The 17,966-nt window shown below is 38.0% G+C and overlaps 1 protein-coding gene across 1 annotated transcript in view; it reads left to right on the top strand.

Annotated features, from left to right (window-relative positions):
- Positions 1-17,966, top strand: part of LOC111556204 — a 67,139-nt gene that overhangs the window by 26,513 nt on the left and 22,660 nt on the right. Inside the window, exons 6-7 of the mRNA XM_045047010.1 lie at positions 12,519-12,641; positions 12,815-13,043. Of these exons, the coding sequence (XP_044902945.1) occupies positions 12,519-12,641; positions 12,815-13,043 (352 nt within the window). The remainder of the gene's footprint in view (positions 1-12,518; positions 12,642-12,814; positions 13,044-17,966) is intronic.

Raw genomic sequence — 17,966 nt, 5'->3', positions numbered from 1 at the left:
CTTAAAAACTGAGAACAGGGGTGCCTGGGTGGCTCAGTCGGTTAAGCGTCCGACTTCGGCTCAGGTCATGATCTCACGGTCCATGAGTTCAAGCCCCGCGTCGGGCTCTGTGCTGACAGCTCGGAGTCTGGAGCCCACTTCAGATTCTGTGTGTCTCCCTCTCTCTCTGCTCCTCCCCCGTCCATGCTCTGTCTCTCTCTGTCTCAAAAATAAATAAACATTAAAAAACAAAAACAAAAACAAAAACAAAAACTGAGGGTTGATGGGGGGTGGGAGGGAGGGGAGGGTAGGTGATGGGTATTGAAGAGGGCATCTTTTGGGATGAGCACTGGGTGTTGTATAGAAACCAATTTGACAATAAATTTCATATATTAAAAAAAAAGAAAAAGAAAACTTGGACTGAGGAACTAGTGTTTGTCTTCTTTACCATTCTGTCCCCACACTTATAGTACCTGTTGTATAACAGGCAGTTGATTTTTGTTTATTTTTGAGAGAGGGGGGAGAGGGGCAGTGGGAGAGAGAGAGAATCCCAAGCAGGCTGCACAGTGTCAGTGCAGAGCCCCATGTGGGGCTTGAACTCACAACCCGTGAGATCATGAGACGGATGCTTATTAACCAACTGAGCCACCTAGGTGCCCCTAACAGATAGTTGATTTTTAAAATTGGGGGGAAAAACACATTAGCTTGAACCATAAAATAGTTTTTTAATAATTTTTTTAAAAACTAAGTACCACAAAGTAATTCATACATTAAAGTAGCAATTAATGAAATAGCTAATAAAATCCTTATCCAAGGATGTTCTTTGAAAAGGCCATTAATACAGAATTGGCAGTTATTGAGGAAAAAAAGACTCCGTTTCAACTTTATATATGAGAAAGGTTAAACAGCTATATATATCAAGGAGAATTAAAAATTTTAAAGTTATATGTGTTACCATATACATATATTTCAATATCTATAAAAATACAGAGAATGAATTATCTGGAGAAAACGAAATCATCAAAGTTGACTCAAGATACTATAGAAAACCTGAACAGATATATAAGCAAAGAAAAATATTGTAGTTATGATTGTTTTAAAAAACTAGAATCAACAGTTTTGCAGGCATTAAAAAGTTTTAAAGAATAGACAGCCTCTAACAAAATTTTGCTAGATCATTCTATAAGGCTAACATCCCAATAATAAAATGCGAATAGCCCCTAGAAAGCAAAATCTGGACCAGTATCACTTAAGATACATACAAACATCCCAAATAAAGTTCAGCGAACTTAATGGTCTGTTAAAACAATTATAGGAGCACCTGGGTGGCTTAGTCAGTTAGGCGTCCGACTTCAGCTCAGGTCATGATCTCACAGTTTGTGAGTTCAAGCCCCGTGTCGGGCTTTGCTGACAGCTCAGAGCCTGGAGCCTTCTTCAGATTCTCTGTCTCCCTCTCTCTCTTCCCCTCCCCTGCTCGCACTCTGTCTCTCTCTCTCAAAAATAAAAAAATAAACTTTTTTTTAATTAAAAAAATTATAAAACATAAAACAATTTACCAGGAATATCCAGGGACCTGACCTGTTGTGATTTGATTAAGTATCCAGATTTTAGGTTTTTAACTTGAGCAATGTAACAATGTTGGAAAAAATGGCATTATTTACCTCAATATCTTTTAGGTTGTTTCTCATATTCTAATTCATCTTAGCTTCATCAGCTTTAAAAAAGGAGTGAACAACAGATATGAAAAATGAGGATTCAACACAAAAATTATTACCTTCCACAAAACAAAAATGAATATTATTACACTTTATTTTCTACCAAACCTCTGTAATGTCACTATAGTTATACATTAAGACTTGTACTTCCCGGTCCATTTTGTTCAGATTGGGCAGATATCATTGGATAATCACTCACCTAGAATAGACCCACTCATGATTTCAAACAATACACACAATATTTTAACACAAAAAGTATTTTAAGTGCTATAACAAAATTAGTTTTTGCTAATGGGTCAGTATGTTTCTCCTGCCTGGTATCGTTTTCATGCTAACAGAGGTCTTCTGGAGACTGTACTTAATTCAAAATTTCTGAAAGTATGTTCCACGAAACACTAGTACTTTAATCATAGTGGGGAAATTACTGTATAGCCAAACAAGGCCGGGAACTCTGTATACTATATTTCTTGAGGGGGAAAAAAAATTCACATTAAGTGCCTAACAAAAGACTATCCAAAAAAGTTTCATTTTATCTGACCAGTGTATCTCAGACTTTACTATACAGAACTCCCATTCCGAATACCTACTGCGGATGTAATTCCACTTTGGCAGATGCTGCTTTAACCAGAAGGAGTGGCTCAAGGATGGAAATGTCAGCATTATGACAGGTGTACAGTTATCTGTTTGGCAAGGAAAGCAATTCAAATTAGGTTATCCAGTCAGCTGCTCGCTCTTTTTTTTTAATTTGAAATGATACTTTTCAATAGAATAGAAAATCCCTCCCCCTATTCTTTCTATAAATATATGTATAGACTATAATTTCTTGCTGAAAAATCCTACTGACTTAACCTGTGTGTTTCTTGCTATCCATAAACAAGAATTTCTCTGAGGTATTTATCAAAAAGTGGGACTGATCAAAGGTTATATTCATTTTCAACTTCACTAGATAGTGCCATAGAAGTGGAGAACATGGGAAGGGGCACCTGGGTGGCTCAGTTGGTTGAGTGTCTGACTTCAGCTCAGGTCATGATCTTGCGGTGCATGAGTTCCAGCCCCATGTCAGGCTCTGTGCTGACAGCTCAGAGCCTGGAGCCTGCTTCAGATTCTGTGTCTCCCTGTCTCTCTGCCCCTCCCCTACTCATGCTCTCTCTCTCTCAAAAACATTAAAAAACATTGTTTTAAAGAAGTGGAGAACATGGGACACCTGAGTGGCTCAGTGGGTTGAGCATCTGACTCGATTTCGGCTCAGGTTATGATTCCAAGGTTGTGGGATTGAGCCCCATGTCAGGCTCCATCTGCTTAAGATTCTCTCCCTCTGCCCCTCTCCCCTGTTCACGCATGCTCTCTCTCTCTCTCTCTTTCTAAAAAAAAGAAGTGAGAACATCACTGTCTTGCCAATTTACAACCCCTTCACCCAATAAAGTATTATTTCCTTGTAATCCTACTTCTGGCATGTGCTTTATAGTGAGTTGAGCATCTTTTCACATCTGTTTATTGTTAAACATTATAACTTACCAATTCATGCCATGTTCCTTTGTTAAAAAAATATAAAAGAATTGTGGGATTCTTAAAAATAATATTCTAGATAATAATCCTTTACCTAGTATTATAAATAACGAACCTTAGCCTCCCCAGATTGTGGCTGTATGTGTATTTATGGTGATACTATCATATAAAAATTTAAAAAATTTAAATGTGGATGCAATCATAGCTTTCATTATTACCCAATATTCTTAATTTTTTACAAGACCCTTGGTTTTCTAGGCTATCAGTTATGTCAACTGCAAATAGATATAATTTTGGATTTTTTCTGAATATTTATAGCGATTATTTTATTAATCTAATAGAAAGAATCTCCAAAATAGGACTTAGGATTAGTGGTGATAGGGATATAGTTGTTTTCACCTATTTAATGGAAATCTCTTAGTATAATATTTGTTTTAGTTTGGAGGTAAACAGACTTTATTGTGGCTCAATTGTTTCCTTCAGTTCCTTATTAACTTCTTTATTAGAAATGCCTGCTGAGGGGGGTGCCTTGGTGGCTCAGTCAGTTGAGCGTCCAACTTTGGCTCAGGTCATGATCTCACAGTTCGTGGGTTCGAGCCCCGCACTGGGCTCTGTGCTGACAGCTCAGATCCTGCAGCCTGCCTTGGATTCTATGTCTCCCTCTCTCTCTGCCCCTCCTCTACTCATGCTTTCTCTCTCTCTCAAAAAATAAAGATTAAAAAAAAATTTTTTTTTTAAATAAGTGGAGAACATGGAACACCTGAGTGGCTCAGTAGGTTGAGCGTCTGGTTCTTGATTTCGGCTCAAGTCATGATCTCATGGTTCGTGAGTTCAAGCCCCACAAAGAGCTCTGCGCTGCTTGGAATTCTCTCCTCTCTCTCTCCCCCTCCCCTACTCGCTGTTTCTCAAAATAAATAAAAAAACATTTTTAAAAAGTTTAGAAATTCCTGCTGAATATTATCAGATGCTATTTTGACACATTGATATAATATTTTTGTCCTTGAATTCGTTAATGTGAAAGTAGTACTTTGGTCATTAAGGCAGTATGGTTTTGGCACAAGAATGAACAAACAGACCAATGGAACAAAATAAATGGCCTTGAAATACACCTACATATATGTGGTCATCTGATTTACAACAAAGGTTCCTCTGCATTATGGTTGGGACATAGTGGTCTTTTCAATAAGTAGCACTGGGTCAACTGCATAGCTATATTCATAAAAAATGAATCTTGGCCCTTACATCACACTATAAACATAAATTCCAGATACATTAGTGACCTAATTATAAAAGGTAAAGCAAAAGAAATATAAAATATCTTTCTGGGCTTGAGGTAGCAAAGATTTCTTTCTTTTTTTTTTTTTAATTTAAATTCTAGTCAGTTAACATACAGTGCAATATTGGCTTCAGGAGTAGAATTGAGTAGAACTGAGTAATTGGTGAATTACTCAGTTCACCAGGGCTCATCACAACTAGTGTCCTCCTTATTACCCATCACCCATCTAGCCCATCCCCTACCCACCTTCCTCCATCAAACCCTCAGTTTGTTCTCTGTCATTAAGAGTCTCCTGTGGCTTGTTCCCCTATCTTTCTCTTTTTTCTTCTTTTCCCCTTTCCATATGTTCATCTGTTTTGTTTCTTAAATTCCACATATGAATGAAATCATATGGTATTTGTCTTTTTCTGACTGAATTATTTCTCTTGGCATAATATACTCTAGCTCCATCCACATTGTTGCAATGGCAAGATTTCATTCTTGTTGATGACTGAGTAATATTCCACCGCGTATAAATACCACATCTTCCTCATCCATTCATCAGTCAATGGGCATTTAGGCTCTCTCCATAATTTGGCTATTGTTGATAATGTTGAGATAGCAAAGAGTTCTTAAACAGAATACAAAAAGCATTAACCATATGGGGAAAAATGATAAATTTTACTGTATTAAATTTAAGAATCTATTTCATCAAAAAACACAATTAAGAAAGTGAAAAAAGTCACAGAGAATGTATTATATATATATAATATACAATATAGTATATGTTAATATATGTTAATATGAATATATACATTTATGTAATAAATGTAAAATATTTAATCATACATAGACAAAATGTTAATAAAATATTAAATAAATATATATAATATATTTGACTCATCCACAATATATAAAGAATCCCTATAGATCAATAAACGACAGAAAATAAAATAGTAAATGGGAAAAAAAAACTCATATAAGCACTTCAAAAAAAGTGTGTATCCAAATGGCCAATAAAGATATCAAAAGTTGCTCAAGTTCATTATTAAGAAAGTGGAAAAACTAAAACCACAATGTGATAAGTATACACCCTCCAGAATAGCTAAATGGAAAAAATATGTACAAAGTGCTTGTGTATAATGCCATGGAGTGCTCAAGCCTTTGACAATATGCTAGTGGATACTGAAGACAAGATCCCCAATCTTCAGGAAAATCTGGGAAGCAGACAACCAGTAAGTACCTAACTAAGAAAACTTCAGATTCTGATAAGGGCCATGAAGAGAAAAGATATTGGGAAGGAGAATTACTAGAGGGAGACAATTCAGTTGGTCATTTCATCTGACGTATATACAGTATCCCTAGTGGTAGCAGTACAGATTTTATGCAAGAATAGCCAGGTTAAGACTGAGAAAGAAAAGCTACCAAGGTGTCCTAGTCCTACCAGATATTTAAAAGTACTAAAAAGTCCCTAAATAATCAAAATGATGTGGTACTCATGCAGGAACAGACCAGTGGAATAGAACAGAAAGTCTATAAGGGACCCAAAAATATAGGAAATTTTAATACATGAAGGTATGAGGAAGTAACACTTCTCTAAGTATACCTTTCTGTATATTTTTCACTTTGGGAACCATGTTAATGTTATATATGTTTACATAAAGAGAAGAAAGACCCTACATTGGAATATAAGCAGAAACAAATATTTCCCCACACTACAGGGGAAAAAGCTAACCCAAGAAACTTTTTTTAAAGCTTTATTTTTTAATGTTTATTTTTGAGAGAGAGAACATGAGCGGGGGGAGGAAGAGAAAAGGGGGGAGGACAGAGGATCCAAAGCGGGCTTTGCCCTGACAGCGGCGAGCCTCATGCAGGGCTCAAACTCATGAATTGAGATCATGACGTGAGCCAAAGTCTGACACTCAACCGAGCCACCCAGGTGCCCAAAGTAGCTTTTTTAAAAAGTAAGCTCTTTTTTTTAAAAGTAAGCCCCAACATGGGGCTTGAACTAATGACCCGAAGATCAAGAGCCACATGCTCTACCAAATGAGCCAGTCAGGTGCTCCTAACCCAAGCAATTTTTGAACGACAACTTGACCCTATTCGCTCAGCCCAAAACAGAAACAAAACAAAACAAAAAACAACCATAAACAAATAACTAGCTAGTAGGATTGATTTGCACAATGATATAGATTAGCAATTCTGAAACTACTACTTCATATATTCTAGAATCAAGCAAAAAAGTAAATATATTATGGGATTAAGCTAATATAATGGGAGAAAAGCTTATCACTGCTGGAGAAGGTAATTGCAATATGGAGAGAAGGAGGCTAGATGAACCCTGTGGTGTTGGGTTGAAATTGGAGGTATTACTATAAAGTCATATTTTTGTGCATTTTTTAAGTAATCCCTACACCCAAGATGGGACTCCAACTTACCACCCCAAGATCAATGTAGAGTCAGATGTTCTACCAACTGAGCCAGCCAGGTTGCCCCCATGATATTTTTAAATAGATAAATATAGAAATACATATAGAGGTGTGTGTGTGTGTGTGTGTGTGTGTGTGTGTGTGTGTGTGTGTGTGTGTTTTCTAGCAGAGAGGACAAAAAAGAAACGACATCCCAGTACCAGTAAGAATATCCAGCACCCAGATCCAAGGAACTTGGAGAAATAGCATATACAAGCACTGAGCAGAGAAAACACAAGATGGTTTTGGAACATTGTGTGGAGGCAGAAAGTAGGGAAGTGCTCGAAAAGTGACTGCAATGTCAAAAGATCACAGTGACAGTCTGAAGGAGTTCCCACTGGCCAAATATGGGATAATCTGAGTATAACAATATGTCATAATAGTAACAGATTAAGTAAAACCATTTAATAACCCAGTGGCTAAAATAGGAACCCATGAAACATGCTTTATAGTAGAACACCAAATTACTAATGTGGAAGGAATGGCGGAATTAGATTATCACCAATAATCAACCATCACAATAATAATTGATCTGGTAAGAATCATCAACGGATGCTAAAAGTAGCAGGTGAAAGTCTGATGAAAAACAGACGTTTACAGCATCTTAAAAACATCTCTCCACAGGTGTTCCTGGGTGGCTCAGTCTGTTCAGTATCCAACTGTGACTCAGGTCATGATCTCATGTTTGTGGGTTCAAGCCCTATGTTGGGCTCCATGCTGATAGCTTGCTCAGAGCCTGGAGCCTGCCTTGGATTCTGTATCTCCTTCTTTCCCTGCCCCTCCCCCGTCTCTGTCTCTCAAAAATAAATAAATGTTAAAAAACTCTCTTTCTTAGAGATTCTAAAAGATTTGTTCATTTTGAGTCAACAACTGGAACCTCAGCAGAAAATCAGTATGTATAAAATAGAACTGAAAATGCAAGTTTTATAACTGAAAAAAACTGAAATGAAAATTTCACTGAATAAGCATAAGAACAGATGGGAGGCATCAGAAGAAACAGTCAGTGATCACCATGATAGGTCAATAATAATCCAATCTGAAATACAAAAAAGTAAAAACATTGAAAAAATACAGAGGTACCTATGGAACAATACTCATAACTAGAGTTCTAGAATGAGAGTACTGACAGAGTGTGGTAGAACAAAACTATGACCAAAACCACCAAAATTCAATAAATAGAAAATCTTATAATCAGACAGAGAAAAATAATACATAAAATATTGGGGACCAAAAACATGAATAATGCTGACTTAATAAGAAACAATAGTAGCCAGCAATCCCTATCAAAATAACACCAGCATTCTTCGCTGAGCTAGAAGAAACAATCCTAAAATATGTATGGAACCACAAAAGACCATGAGTAGCCAAAGCAATCCTGAAAAAGAAAACCAAAGATGGAGGCATCACAATTCTGGACTTCAAGCTGTATTACAAAGCTGTAATCATCAAGACATTGTGGTACTGGCACAAGAACAGACATATAGATCAATGAAACAAAATAGAGAACCCAGAAATGGACTCAGAAATGTATGGTCAACTAATCTTTGACAAAGCAGGAAAGAATATCCAATGGAAAAAGACAGTCTCTTTCACAAATGGTGTTTGGAAAACTGGACAGTGAGATGCAGAAGAATGAACCTGGGCCACTTTCTTACACCATACGCAAAAATAAACTCAAAATGGATAAAAGACCTAAACATATGACGGGAAGCCATTAAAATCCTAGAGGAGAGGGGCACGTGCGTGGCTCAGTCAGTTAAGTATCTGACTTTGCCTCAGGTCATGATCTCATATTTCGTGGGTTGTAGCTAACAGCTCAGAGCCTGGAGCCTGCTTTGGATTCTGTGTCTCCCTCTCTCTCTGCCCCTCCCCTGCTTGCGCTTTGTCTCTCTCTCTCTCTCAAAAATAAATAAACATTAAAAAAAATTTTTTTAAATCCTAGAGGAGAAAATAGGCAACAACCTCCTTGATCTTGGCTGCAGCAACTTCTTACTTGACATGTCTCCAGAGGCAAGGGAAACAGAAGCAAAAATGAACTACTGAGACTTCATCAAAATAAAAATCTTCTGCACAGTGAAGGAAACAATCAGCAAAACTAAAAGGCAAACAACAGAATGGGAGAAGATATCTGCAAAGGACATATCAGATACAGGGTTAGTATCCAAAATCTATAAAGAACGTATCAAACTCAACACACAAAAAACAAATAATCCAGTGAAGAAATGGGCAAAAGACATGAATAGACACTTTTCCAAAGAAGACATCCAGATGGCTAACAGACACAAGAAAAAATGCCCAGCACCACTCATAATCAGAGAAATACTAATGAAAACCACAATGAGATACCACTGCACACTTGTCAGAATGGCTAACATTAACAACTCAGGCAACAACAGATGTTGGCAAGGATGTGGAGAAAAAAGGAATCCTTTTGCATTGCTGGTAGGAATGCAAACTGGTGCATCCACTTTGGAAAAAAGTATGCAGGTTCCTCAAAAAATTAAAAATAGAACTACCCTATGACCCAGCAATTGCACTACTAAGTATTTTAGGTATTTATCCAAAGGATACACAAATGCTGATTTGAAGGGGCACATAGCACCCCAATGTTTATAGAAGCTCTATTGACAATAGCCAAAGTATGGAAAGAGCCCAAATATCCATTGACTGATGAATGGATAAAGAAGATGTGGTGTGTGTGCATGTGTGCATGCGTGTGTGTGTGTGTGTGTGTGTATGTGTAATGGAATATCACTCTGCTATCAAAAAGAATGAAATCTTGCCATTTGCAACAATGTGGCTGGAACTAGAGTGTATTATGTTGAGCAAAATAAGTCAGTCAGAGAAAGACAAATTGACCATATGATTTCACTCATATGTGGAATTTAAGACAAAACAAATGAAGATAAGGGAAAGGAAACAAAAATAGTATAAAAACAGGGGGAGACAAACCATAAGATACTCTTAAATACAGAGAACAAACAGGGTTGCTGACAGGATGTTGGGTTGGGTAAAGGCTAAAGAGGTGAGGGACATTAAGGAGGACACTTGTTGGGATGTACACTGGGTGTTATATGTAAGTCATGAATCATTACACTCTATGCCTGAAATTAAAAAATAAAATAAAATTCTGATAATGTAAAAAAAAGACGAAACAATAGTAGCCAAAAGACAATAGAATAACATCTGGAAAAACTAAAGAAAAATAGGTCAACTCAGAATTCTATTTCCAGAGAAAATATGCTTTTATAATGAAGATGAAATAAAGACATTTTCAGATAAATGAATATTTAGATTTTAACTAGCAGAACTGCAGTTCTGGTAAAGGAAACTCTTCAGGTTAAAGAGAACTGATGACTTCAGATGAAAATACAGTCTCAACAGGAAGGAAGAACATCAGATATAGTCAGTATGTGGATAAATATAACATCTGCTTCCTTCTTTATAAGTTATTAAAATATATAACTGTTTAAACCAAAATAATGGAATGTATGTAGCTGAAATATGTATGCCAACAGTAGGACAAAGAATAAGAAGTATAAATGAAATGATATTGTTTACAAGGTTCTCGTATTTTACATGGAGTGGTACAATATTAATTCTAGGTAAACTATGTTTAAACAAGAATGCATATTTTAATCCCTAGAGCAACCTCTAACAAGATGCATAAAGGTATAGCTGAGTGCCAACAGAAGAATTCAAATCTATCAGGAAAAATGATCAATTCTCCAAAAAAGACAGGAAAGTAGTTAATAAAAAATGTGGTAAATAGGTATCAACCAAATAGTAAACATAAATCCAACCAAGTTAATAATAACATAAATATAAATGGACTAAGTATTTCAATGAAAATCCAAGAGACTGTCATACTGGGTTAACAAATGTAAAACCCAAATTACATGATATCTATCAGAAATGTATATTAAATATAAAATCACAGGTAGGTTCAAGAAAAAAAATGGAAAAAGATATATTAGCCAAACAGTAAGCATAAGAAAACTATAGTGACTGTACTGATACTAGACAAAATAGACGTTAAGACAAGAGATACACAGAGACACCTGGGTGGCTCAGTCAGTACAATGTCTGACTGAGGCTCAGGTCATGATCTCACAGCTTCTGGGTTTAAGACCTGCGCCGGACTCTGTGCTGACAGCTCAGGGCCTGGAGCCTGCTTCAGATTCTGTGTCTCCCTCTGTCTGATCCTCCCGCCACTCATGCTATGTCTCTGTCTCTCAAAAAGGAATAAACGTTAAAAAAAATTTTTTTAAAGACAAGAGACATAGAGAAATATTTCATAATAGAAGGGTCAATTCATTGGGAACACACACAATCATAAATGTGTATACACTATTTAACAGGCTTAAAAATACATGATAAAAACTGAATGAACTAAAGGGAGAAATAGAATTTGTATTTTCATGTATCTTCTACTTCACATATATTTTCCTATTTGCAAAGTGGGACTTAATAAGATTGGCCTTGACATTGTCAAATAATTTGTAAAGTCTTATATTCTTTTTTTTTTTTAACATTTATTTATTTTTGAGAGAGACAGAGATAGAGCACGAGCGGGAGAGACAGAGAAGAGAGGGAGACACAGAATCAGAAGCAGGTTCCAGGCTCTGAGCTATCAGCACAAAGCCCAATGAGGAGCTTGAACCCATGGACCATGAGATCATGACCTGAGCTGAAGTTGGACACAACCAACTGAGCCACCCAGGTGCCCCAAGTCTTATATTCTTGAGAGAACTACTGTATCAAAACATTTGAAATGGGAGGATGCTACAATGATGGATAAATCCTGGTGGGCTTATTCCATTTATTTCCTGAACCAAACCCAGGACATAACAAATTCAATTATTAGTCACCTGAGAAACACTTCTGAAGATACTTTTCCTAATGTTCACTTTTCAATCTTCATCAGGAAGACTATATATATATATGTATATATGTATATGTATATATATGTATATGTATATATATATGTATTATATATACATATATATGTACATATATGTGTATATATATATATACACACACACATATACATAGCTCAAAAATACTTGAAGCAAAACTTGATAGAACTAAAGGGAAAACAGTAATAGACACACCTTATAGTCCCCCCACCCTTATCCTCAGAGGACACATTTCAAGACCCTCAGGTGATGACCAAAAGGGTGGACAGTAAGCCCCATATAGACTGCTTTTTTTCTATACATACATACCTATAATAAAGTTTAATTTGTAATTTAGGCACAGCAAGAGATTAACAACAATAATGAAATAGAACAATTATAACAATATGGTGTAATAAAAGTTACGTGAATGTGTCATTTTCTCTTAAACTATCTTATTGTACTGTACTCACCCATCTTCTTATGATCTGATTTGATAAAATGCCTAGTAATGAAATGAAGTGAGGTGAATGATTTACACATTCTGACACAGCATTAGACTACTACTGACCTCACCAAAGAAGGATTGTCTGCTTCGGGAAGGCAACTGATGGCTGGCAACTGAAGCTGGAGAAAAAGAAACGGCCGATAAGGTGGGGAACAATTTTATCAACCATCTTAACCTAACAATTTATAGAACAACATCTTCACAACTGCAAGAAGGCGAAAAACCGAGAGGAGGAAGGAATGGAAGGCGGGAGAGCGAGCTAGCACGGGGGACCATTCCATGTCGTCCTGCTCCCGGTTCTGTTATATCCTGGTTCTGTTTTAGTTCCGGGATATTTTTATTGAGTACTTGATGCATATATATTTGAGCATATATACTAAGCATCTGCTGCGCCCCTAGTACATACATTATGTGCTTGTTGGTGCCAAGTGCATTCTAAGCCATACTAGGGCTTCCTCAGCTACAAACACAAAACGGGCTCACAGAACTCGCTTCGTCCATTCCTGGGCAGCCTTGAAGCCCCTCCCCTAGTAGCCCACCGTCAAACCCTAAATGCCGCCCGGCGATCTAGCTCTCTCCCGCAGGCATTCGCGCTTGCGCACTCCGAGCAACAAGTTGGGGCGGGGGCGGGCCCTCCCTACCGAAGACTACATTTCCCACAGGCCTCTGCTCGTAGTTTCCTTCCGGCTTTCTTGCTGGTGTCGGCTCCGAGAGGTGAGTTGGTCGCGTGCATTGAGGAAATGGGCGCGGGGGCGGCGCGGGGGTGGCGCGGGCTTCTGTGTGAACTGGGTTGCAGTGACTGTGGAATTTGTGACGCTACTGGGCATTGGGTGCCCTGAGGCGTCCTTTCCCTTTCCGCTTAAGGGCCGCACAGATTTCTCGGCCCAGAATGGCTTCGAGTTAGATGCATGAACCCCAGAGTGAAGGCCCCCAACAAAAAGACGGTTTCGAGAACTGCTGCTCTCAGAACCACGGCATAATCAGAGCTCCCTCGTAAAGGAAATTCGGAGACGGATTCCAGACGTGGCCTTTGTACTCGGCCTTTCTCTGAAGGCTGAGCTTTACCTCCCGGCTCCCTCTTTAATTTCCATCGGGTTATGTGCGTGGTGATGGTGGGAGCCAAGTGTGATAGCGGGGGTGTGTTCTGAGTTAGCCAGGTCGGGCTGAGTTCCAAGAAAGGCTCAGTGTCTCAAGATTCCCGTCTTTTTTCCCCCAATCCTGCTGATCTTTAGGAAGGAGAGAAAGAGGAAATAACCATTTTTATGTCTATATCTATTTGTCTATCTAAAGTATATGAGGACGAATTTGTATTTCTTTGTTCCGTGAAATGTAACTTTTATTTTTCTGTGCATGGTTTAAAACCTTTGAGTCTCCTGAGAAAGAATAAAAATCAGTGCGGACTGAAAAGAGAAAAAGCATTTGCATTAATCAGGCTGGGAGACAGGAGACAGATAAAGCCAGCTGCAAAATAGAAATTATTATTTCATGCAGCAACTGTACAATGCGATCACAACTCGCTCTTTGAGAGATTACAGCTGTTTTACCAGTGAAGCTCCACACTTGCTTTGCTGTTTTTTATTTTTATTACTGGAGATACCCAATTGCTAAACTACCCTCCCTTCAAGATAGCACTTAGTCTCCAATTAATCCTAGCCTTTCCTAGTCTTACCTCAGAAACCAACCATTCTAGAATTGTTCCCCGCTTCCCATACATTCTCTCCAAAGTCCTTCAGTTGGAACTCAACCCTTTACAAAAGAGCTTTTCTTCTCCTCCTCCATTGCATTCCAACCCATCCTGTGGAATTTCCTCCCTCTCTTAAATCAATAAATCTGATTTTGTTGGACTCTACAGGCTTGTTCCAGGTAGTCTTTAACTGGTTAGGCTTTAACACGGGAAATATCCTATCCGTAGACCTGGAGCTTTGCTCTTCTTTCCCAGTGAATGATAGGGGTGATGAGGTTACTTCCTGCCTCCTCTCCTGTGGGTATTCACATGAACATTTGGCAGTCATTTAATTCCTCCTGTGAGCTGTTGCTTTCTAATCATTTAAATGGCTTGCAAGTAAACCTCCTGAAGGGAGGCCAACTGCAGAGCTTTATTTTAGGCTTTGATTTGTTGAGAGGATTACAGTTCGGTTGGAATCATATGCTAGGTGTCTTTGATCTTCACCTCTGCCCTGAATTCACAAGCAGGGAAAGTTTGGAGATGGTTTAATTGGTGACAGGGTTTTCTGCTTTTGAGGCTTGTAAGGAGTTGCAATGTGACAGGGTTTTTAAGGGAGAGTACTGTGTTAACAAGGGAAGGGAACAGAAGATGGTGGTAGAAATTTGAGAAATGGTTTGAAGTTTTTGACAACATGAGTTGTTTCAGGCCATATATTTATGTGGTTTTATGAGAGGCAGTTTAGTTATGGTACTAAATTACCAGTGTTCTAGTCCTAAAACTGTCAGAGCTGGGTGAATCAGAGTAATTTATTTCATTTCTTTGTGCTACAGTTCTTTCATCTTTAAGAGGATAATGACAGAACCTACTGTATAGGATTGCTTTGAATAGGTGAATTAATATATATAAAGTCCTAAGGGGGCACCTGGGTGGCTCAGTTTTTGGGCATCCAACTTCGGCTCAGGTCATCATCAGTTCGTGAGTTCCAGCCCCTTATCAGGGTCTGTGCTGACAGCTCGGATGAGACGTTTAAAAAAAATTCTGTGTCTCTGTCTCTCTCTCTCTCTCTCTCTCTCTCTCTGCCCCTCCCCCGCTCGCACTCCGTCTCTCTCTCTCTCAAAAATAAATAAAAATTACAAAAATAAAAAATAAAGTCCTCAGATAATGCTTGACACATAAAAAGTTTTCAGTAGATTTAATAGTTACTATTATGTTGTAATTCCATTTTTTTTCACATTTGCTTCATCCATCCACATACTCCCTTTTGTAAATTGTTGTTAATCAAGAGGAATTGCTTATCAATATGAAGTTTGAAATTTATTAGCTAGCATTGTAAGAAAGAGCAAGGCTGAGAAGCTCAAATTTTTTATGGAAGAAGAAAAGAGAAGATAATTTTCTTTAATAATTAGGGAAAGAAGAGTATATAGTATTCTTCATCTTCAGTGCTATAGCTGACTTTTATTTAATGTTTATTTGCTACTTTAAGTGCTTTCTTATATGTAGTGTCTTATTTAATTCTTATAATAACCCTTTGAGATAGAATTTATAATTATCAACTTTTTTTTTTATAGGAGGCGACTAAGGCTGAAAAGTTAAGTAACATGCCCAAGATCACACAGTTAATAACTATCAGAGCTGAGATTTATATCCTGGAAGTGTCACACCAAAGCCCATTTTAGTAATTATAACAGTATACCAAGTCTCATCATTATGCATACTTAAAAAAATTCTTCCTGCCTTACTCAGTAACCTTTCATGATTGAAGGAAGAGGTATTAATCTGATGACAGCAAGAATCATCAAGTTTTGTCCAGATTATACTGAAGCTATGAGGTCTGGAGGTAATGGATTTCCTACAGTAAGATTTATGCTGGGGCGCCTGGGTGGCTCATTTGGTTGAGTGTCTGACTTTGGTTCAGGTCATGGTCTCATGGTGTGTGGCTTTCAGCCCCGAGTTGGGCTCAGTGCTAACAGCTCAGAGCCTGGAGTCTGCTTCGAATTCTGTGTCTCTCCTGCTTGTGCTGTCTCTCTCTCTCTCTCTCTCTCTCTCTCTCTCTCTCTCTCTCTCTCTCTCTCCCCACTTCTTCCTCAAAAATAAACGAACTTAAAAAAAAACCTGAAACATGAAAAAAAAGAATTTATAAAAAAAAGATTTGTCACATAGGTTTTTTTTAAATTTTATTTTAATTCCAGTATAGTTAATGTCTCACAGTTTTTATTTTAATGATGGTTTATGCAAAGTCAGACTAGTAGGGCAAGGAAATACAATAGTTGTTGGAGGCTTCATAGGCATCTTAGCCTAGTGGATTGGCTCAGAAGCAAAATGAAGTCATTTCTAAGATATGAAAGGAAGCAGTGATGAGACAGCTGTCAGTACTTAAAATACATCAGTCAGGGACTTCTTACCATTGATTTCTAGATAGTACTCCAGCATACATGGGCAAATTCAGTCATAGACTTGGTTCATGAATTAAAAGGTGAAGTAAAAAAGAAGTCAATCAGGAAAAACAGCTGTTCTTAGAATATCCTGAGTTTTTTTTTTCCTCAGGTCAACAGAAGACTGAAAGAAAACCTTGAAATGAAAAAATCTTTTCCTTATTTGGAGTATTTATGTGCTTTAATATGTTTAATGTGGTGGTGTGTGTTGCTGGCTCTTACTGTAAACATTTTAACTGTTTCTCCTAGGCATACATGTGATTTTTTCTGTCAAAATAGTGTAATACTACAGATGTTGGAATTTTTTTTGTAAACACACTGGTTTCACCCATTTCATCAAAATTAGGGCAACATTATCACTTTAAAAAAAATTTTTTTTAAGGTTTATTTTTGACAGAGAGAGAGACAGAGCATGAGTGGGGGAAGGGCAGAGAGAGAGGGAGACAGAATCTGAAGGAGGCTCCAGGCTGTCAGCACAGAGCCCGACGCAGGGCTCGAACTCACAGACCGCGAGATCATGACCTGAGCCAAAGTCGGACGCTTAACCGACTGAGCCACCCAGGCACCCAACATCATCACTTTTTAATATTTGCCTAGTTTTCAGTGGTGTAGATGCACTACTGTTTAATAATTTTCCCAGTTAGATTCTTTTCAGCTTTTATTCATTGTAAACCTTATCTGTCAGCATATCTCTGCAGACATCTTCATGTACATGTGTGAGTAGTTCCTTTATTTTTTGGGTAATGTCTATTTATATTTGAGAGAGAGAGAGTGCAAGCAGGGGAGGAGCAGAGAGTTAGGGATACGCAGAATTCGAAGCAGGCTCCAGGCTCCACGCTGTCAGCACAAAGCCCAACGTGGGGCTTGAATTCACGAAACTGTGAGATAATGACCTGTGCCGAAGTTGAACGCTTAACTGATTGAGCCACCCAGGTGCCCAATCCTAGGCAGGCTCCACACTGCCAGCGCAGAGCCCGATGTGGGACTCAAACTCATGAACCATGAGATCATGACCTGATCCGAAGTCAGACGCTCAACCAACTGAGCCACCCAGGCACTCTAGGAGTAGTTCCTGTAGTCTCAAGTGAAGCTCTGGGAACTGGTTCACAGGGTTTATAGAGTTATAACATTTAAATGCTGCCTCACATAGTTCTAAATTTGGGCCAAGGTAGTGTCCATTTTCTCATGACCTTGCTAATAAGGGACATCATCAGTCTTCTAGACCTTCCAGTCATGTCACTGTAAAAATAAATTGTTTTTTGTTTTATATACATCTTCGTAATTAGCAGTGAGGTTTAATATCTTTTGAAAGGTTATTTCTATTTTTTATTGAATTGCCCTTGGTCAGGTTCCTCTCAATGAAATAGAAATCTAGTCTTGAGAGGCAAAAACCTAGAGTTGAAAGGTAGTGTTTTAGTTAGAGAAATGTGGACTCAAAACAAAGCTTTGCCACTTGATAGCTGTGACTTTGGGCAAACGATTTCCCCCCTGAGCATTAGTTTCCTGATCTCTTGAGAGATGAGAATACACTGCAGAGCA

The sequence above is a fragment of the Felis catus genome, chromosome E2 (genome assembly GCF_018350175.1).
Source record: "Felis catus isolate Fca126 chromosome E2, F.catus_Fca126_mat1.0, whole genome shotgun sequence".
Taxonomy (NCBI): Eukaryota; Metazoa; Chordata; class Mammalia; order Carnivora; family Felidae; genus Felis; species Felis catus.
The sequence above is the reverse complement of the archived record's forward strand: the minus strand, read 5'-3'. Positions and strand labels throughout refer to the sequence as shown.